At 43.3% G+C, this 6,270-nt stretch overlaps 1 protein-coding gene across 1 annotated transcript; it reads left to right on the forward strand.

Moving 5' to 3' along the window:
• Positions 1-1,477: 1,477 nt before the first annotated feature.
• Positions 1,478-6,060, forward strand: cct7 (chaperonin containing TCP1, subunit 7 (eta)). Its single transcript, XM_063900441.1, has 12 exons — positions 1,478-1,545; positions 2,740-2,823; positions 2,915-2,984; positions 3,072-3,178; positions 3,297-3,475; positions 3,595-3,766; positions 3,885-4,049; positions 4,150-4,338; positions 4,476-4,573; positions 4,684-4,816; positions 4,901-5,107; positions 5,221-6,060. Exons 1-12 carry the CDS (start codon positions 1,540-1,542, stop codon positions 5,446-5,448), a joined length of 1,638 nt encoding a protein of 545 aa, XP_063756511.1. The 5' UTR covers positions 1,478-1,539; the 3' UTR covers positions 5,449-6,060.
• Positions 6,061-6,270: the final 210 nt, after the last annotated feature.

Raw genomic sequence — 6,270 nt, forward strand, 5'->3', positions numbered from 1 at the left:
AAGTGGCCATGTTTGGTTGTCTGCTGGTGCATTTACATTATCCTGGCATCTGCTGCTATTGTTCAGCGCTCCATCTTCACCCTGTGCCTGGTGTTCCTCCCTGCTCTCCTCATAGACACCTTCTGCACCCTGTCTGTTCTCAGAGAATTGAAAAAACCTCCACCTGGGGACAGTGAGGGGAAAGAGAAGAACAAGAAAGGGGAAGAAGAGAGAAAGGCTCCGAAGACCGTGAGTCAAGTTGTGAGGATGGAGGAGAGGAAAGAAGGAAAGGCGGAGGAAAAGGAGAAGGAAGTTGCGGGTAGCAAGCCGAGGGAAAAAGGAAAGATGAATTCCATGAAGAAGAAAGCCTTTGTCACCTTTGTCATCATCCAGGCTGTCCTCTATCTCAACTACCTACCCCTCATCATTACCATGGCAATGGAGGGGAAGGTTTCAGCTGTTGTCATGAAGTGTCAGTACCGGGCCCCTGGTCTGGCTGCTGCGGTCAGCTGTAGCTACCTGCAGCCGCTGTTCTACCTGCACAGACTGGGCCGGCTGCCATGCTCGAAAAACAACCGCTAAAACCCCCAATATCCCAACAGTGTTACCTTGACGGAATATTTAATTCCCATCTCTGATCAAAGGATAACAACTATAAGTTTATACATTTCTAAAGCCCATTCAGATAGTAATCGCTTAACTTCCTTATAAGTACTTCTGTTTCATCCGTCAAACCTGTTGAAAAACTGACTCTGCTGTAGATAAATAATTCATATAATACCAATTCATAACAATCCTAGGTATGCTTTCCAAGCCCAACCTTTTTTGTATTTTATTATACTTGAAAATGTATTTTTAACTCTCTCGGCTCTGACTGCAGTGTTATCTCCATGGTATGGGCAGTAAAAAAACAAACGGCATTGTTATTTTATCAAATGCAAATTCCAGAGCAGTTTCCATCCCAGTATGCAAAGACACTGAGTGCATGCTCAACATGATCAGTTAATGAATGATGACATGAAAATTAACTAACCTGATCACTTCGCGATTTGTGTGTTGATGACAAGTTTCCATGCAGGTGTCCCCATAAAACTGGCCATGAATAAAAAGAAAATGAAATTTGAGTTTGTCTAACACCGAGACAAAGATCCTTTGGTAGCAAATAAATAAAAAACAGACACACATATAAATAAAAGTTAGAATAATATATATTTCTTTTTTTTTCAGTACAAATATGATAATAATGTAAGAGATTTAAATAAATAAATAATATGCACATTAACTTTGTGTCACATGTTTGTACACAGTTTATTCATATGCTTGTTTTTCCATAATGTCCTCTGTGTGTAACACTATGTTAAACACTTCATATTATTGGTTTTATACTGACAGCCTTTGAATAAGAGGAGTTATTTATCAATAAATCGGTATTTGGGTACAATTTATACCTTACAAAAAATCAATGCACAATGCTCTTGAACGCAGCGCCGACTGCTTTTTGTGTCGAACAGCATTGTGGGAAGAGACGCCGGTGGAAAGCTTCTCGAAGGAACTGCAAAGATGATGGTGAGTGAATTAGCTTCCATGCCCGATCTCAAATGTTTGATCCGTGTCCATCCTTTAGTTTCTCAACGTGTATTTGCACCTAGCTAACTCTTAATTTACATGGCTCCCCGTTGTCGGTCTAAAGAAACAACGATTTTGTGAGAAATGATTATAAAACGGCTTTATTTTTAGCCAGACTGTTAGCCTTGTATGCTACCAATGGGCGTATATGAAGCTAACGGTTATGCTATTGAATACAATATATAGTACGCTCGGCTGGTTACCTTCTGGTCTCTTCATTTCTTTTAAGTATATGTCTGTTTATTAGTTTCGTTAGCACCTGTGAAAACGTCATTGTTTGTCTGTGTATTAACGTTTTAACCGCTTTGTCTTAAGCTTCTTTGTATGAGTGGCTGCATAGGAAGCTAACCGAAGAGCTTATTAAATTAAGTTTAATCTATTGCTGGTTTTTTTAGTGGTATTGGTCAATTAGCATTTGTATCTGTCTTTTATATTTATAAGGCATGGCTGTCTGAAAGAGAATGACGCAGAGCAACAAAGAAGTGAATATTTTGCTAAGTCATTTGCTATATCCTGCTAGCTAATGAACAGAAAACGGTATATTAAGTATGTGTGTTTTGACATGTAACGTTAGCCTGATTCAATTAGCAGTATTATTAGCAGACTGTAGAAAACATATAAACAGACATCAAGCTTTTGACAGTGTCGCACATCGTGTGTGTGTGTGTGTGTGTGTGTGTGTGTGTGTGTGTGTGTGTGTGTGTGTGTGTGTGTGTGTGTGTGTGTGTGTGTGTGTGTGTGTGTGTGTGTGTGTGTGTGTGTGACAAAAGCATCACACCCTGCAGCTACTGTCTGTCTGTCTGTCTGTCTGTCTGTCTGTCCACTCTATGTTATTGCCTTAAATGGTGAATCAGAAATACTTTATTTATCCCAAATTGGGATTTTTTTTGTTACCGCAGCAAAATACAATACAGTATGAAACATTGCAAAAAAATAAGAAGCAATATAACCCTTGACTGTTTTTACTCAAGCTGAGTGACAATTTTATAGAAATGTCAATATATTTTTCGGATAATGAAAATCCCAATACCTATTAATACTGTGAAATGTGCTGCACTTTTTGCACATAATTCTGCATCTAATGTTGTTGGCAACCGTGCCTTCATAATTCCTTCTATCCCTCTCTCTCTCCAGCCCACACCAGTTATCCTGCTGAAGGAGGGGACAGACACGTCTCAGGGCATTCCCCAGCTCGTCAGCAACATCAATGCCTGCCAGGTCTGTAAAACCTTAATTTTCTCCGCTGCTGGATGTTAAGTGTTCCCTTGTGATTTTTGTCAGTCTAAATGCACCTGTTGTGTCTCTCCAGGTCATTGCTGAGGCTGTCAGGACCACCCTTGGTCCCAGGGGCATGGACAAACTGATGGTGGATGGCAGAGGTGAGGAGAAATGGGAAGACATGGATGGAGGAATGGATTGAGAGTTGAATTTCCGCTGATTGAATATATGTGATTGTATTTTTCCAGGTAAGGCCACGATCTCCAATGATGGAGCCACTATCCTGAAACTGCTGGATGTGGTTCACCCTGCAGCCAAGACCCTGGTGGACATCGCCCGCTCCCAGGATGCTGAGGTGAGAAGTGTTTGTGTGTAAGAATCTATGCTGTTGAGTCAAGCGGAAACCTGGGTATGTGTTCATAATTGTAAAAAAGGGTTTCTAACAGTTTTTTTCATTTCTTGCACCCTATTAGGTTGGTGATGGCACCACCTCTGTCACCCTGCTGGCTGCTGAGTTCCTGAAGCAGCTCAAGCCATACGTGGAAGAGGGTCTCCACCCTCAGACCATCATCAGAGCCTTCCGCACCGCCACCCACCTCGCCGTCAGCAAGATCAAGGAGATCGCTGTACCTGTGAAGAAAGGCGACAAGCTGTAAGTGCTCACTTTTACCGGCAATTCATTAAGAAGACATGGTCTTTGTAAAATAGAACCTTTTGAAACCTTATTTTGTACACTTGCAATAAACTTTCCCTCACTCTTTTTCCTCTCAGTGAGCAGAGGCAGCTGCTGGAGAAGTGCGCAGCCACAGCCCTGAACTCCAAGCTCATTGCCGGTCAGAAGGAGTTCTTCTCTAAGATGGTGGTGGATGCCGTCATGTCTCTGGACGAGCTGCTGCCCCTGAAGTTGATCGGCATCAAGAAGGTCCCTGGAGGAGCCCTGGAGGTTTGTACCTTTTTTAAACATTTTTTATTTTATTCCCACTCCATAGTTAAAAAAGGGTTATAATATTTGAATTATACTGAAACTCAGTTTCTCATGTCATATTTTTTACATTTGACAGGATTCACATATGATCTCTGGAGTTGCGTTCAAGAAGACTTTCTCCTACGCCGGGTTTGAGATGCAGCCTAAACGCTACGACAACCCAAGGATTGCTCTTCTCAATGTGGAGCTGGAGCTGAAGGCTGAGAAGGACAACGCAGAGGTTCGCGTCAAATCTGTGGAGGTACGAAGACCAAAACACAACATCAGGATTGAGAATAATTAAGTGCCCGGAAATGTTGTTAATCGCTCCCTTTTTTTTTTACCACCCCTCTATTCTGCAGGAATACCAGGCCATTGTGGACGCTGAGTGGAACATCCTGTACGACAAACTGGAGAAGATCCATCAGTCAGGAGCAAAGGTGGTTCTGTCCAAGCTGCCCATCGGTGATGTGGCCACGCAGTACTTCGCTGACAGAGACCTGTTCTGTGCCGGCAGGGTGCAGGAGGAAGACATGAAGAGGACCATGATGGTAGGCGACAGAAACTAAAAAACATTCAAATGATTAGAGTAAAACAATTCTATACAGGAGTCAAATTCAGTAGTGGCCTCTTATGTGTTGTGAACCTTAAATGAGCTTTAAGACCGTGTGTGTAATGTCTCTTCCAGGCCTGTGGTGGCTCCATCCAGACGTCGGTGTCGGCCCTGACAGATAACGTCCTCGGACTGTGTGAACACTTTGAGGAGGTCCAGGTTGGAGGAGAGAGGTAAGGAGGACAAGTTAAAAGCTTTTGTCATCTTCTGAGAATTACTTTTTAGAATAAACAAAGAACTCTTATTCTCTACAACCGCTCACACCCTTCCCGTCTGTTTCCAGGTTTAACTTCCTGAAGGGCTGCCCCAAGGCAAAGACCTGCACCATCATCCTGAGGGGAGGAGCGGAGCAGTTCACAGAGGAGACAGAGCGATCACTGCACGACGCCATCATGATCGTACGCAGAGCCATCAAGGTCGGTACAGCCCTGTGAATTTTACGGAGAACCTGTCGCTGCACTCTTACAGCAATTATCTGACCCTTCTTCAACTATTTCCAGAATGACTCAGTTGTAGCAGGTGGAGGAGCCATAGAGATGGAGCTATCAAAGTACCTGCGGGATTATTCCAGGACCATCCCCGGCAAACAGCAGCTACTGATTGGCGCGTACGCCAAGGCCCTTGAGATCATCCCCAGACAGCTGTGTGACAACGCCGGCTTCGACGCCACCAACATCCTGAACAAACTGCGCGCCAAACACGCACAGGTAGGAAATAAAACATGCTAGTCCTACATAAGTCTACCACTAATGCATTTGGCACGTTTGTTGAAGTGGAACAGGAAATGAACTTAACTCTCCTGGACTGTGTCTCCCTGCAGGGCGGTATGTGGTACGGTGTCGATATCAACAACGAGGACATTGCAGATAACTTCATCGCCTGCGTCTGGGAGCCCTCCATCGTGAGGATCAACGCTCTGACGGCGGCATCAGAGGCAGCCTGCCTCATCCTTTCCGTGGACGAGACCATCAAGAACCCACGCAGCAGCATGGACGGACCACCAGGGGGCGGCAGGGGCCGAGGCCGCGGCAGACCCCATGCTCACTAAGAGACGCAGGAACAAAAGCCCATTTCTAAACTGGAATTAAAACCCAAATGCAGATAAAAGACTGAGTTCATGTTTGATCTGCATTTAGATTTGAATTCTAGTTAACAAATTGGCTGTTTAAACAGCCGTAAACACATTGCAATGTGCAGGTTTAGTGAAACAAAAAAAGGGGAAGCAATTTCAAGATGGATGTTAGACTTTTGGCAAAGATGGCTGACGTCTGTGTTTATCTGTCACCTGTAGTTTTTTTTTCTTACTGAAGCTTTCAGTAGTTCACGTCTGTTTAACATTTCAAGCACTGTATCTTTCCATGTGTAGCCATTTTGCTGAGAAAGTGATAATGCAATACAAAAATGAAAGTAGTTGCCCCCCCCCCCCTTTGTTTTGGATTAAACACTCCTGTCCCCACAAAGCGAGCTCTCCTCTGAAGCAGCTGTTCCATCATCTAATCTGCGTTCCATCATCTAGTCTGTCAGGTTGGTTACCTGACAGACTGATGTGTAACATGGGAAGCAAAGCACTGATGTTAAACAGTTCTGAACCGTTCATTGTTTAGGCTGTGAGAAACTATTTATTGGACCATTCTTATCAATAAATGCACAGCTGAAATCATACTGTTGTTTTTAACATATGTTCAAAGGGGGGAGACAAAAGATGGTTTCCTGAATCAGGGACGGGTATTTAAAGAGCCTCTGTAAATGAGAAATGTAAAGCATTATTTTACTGTGGGGAAAAATTACTATTTTTATTAAATGTAGGGCCATGGATTAATCATTAGGAGTGTTACAACCTGCACAATTTCAAAGGAAATGAACCAAAAAA

Source organism: Eleginops maclovinus, chromosome 14 (assembly GCF_036324505.1).
Source record: "Eleginops maclovinus isolate JMC-PN-2008 ecotype Puerto Natales chromosome 14, JC_Emac_rtc_rv5, whole genome shotgun sequence".
NCBI lineage: Eukaryota > Metazoa > Chordata > Actinopteri > Perciformes > Eleginopidae > Eleginops > Eleginops maclovinus.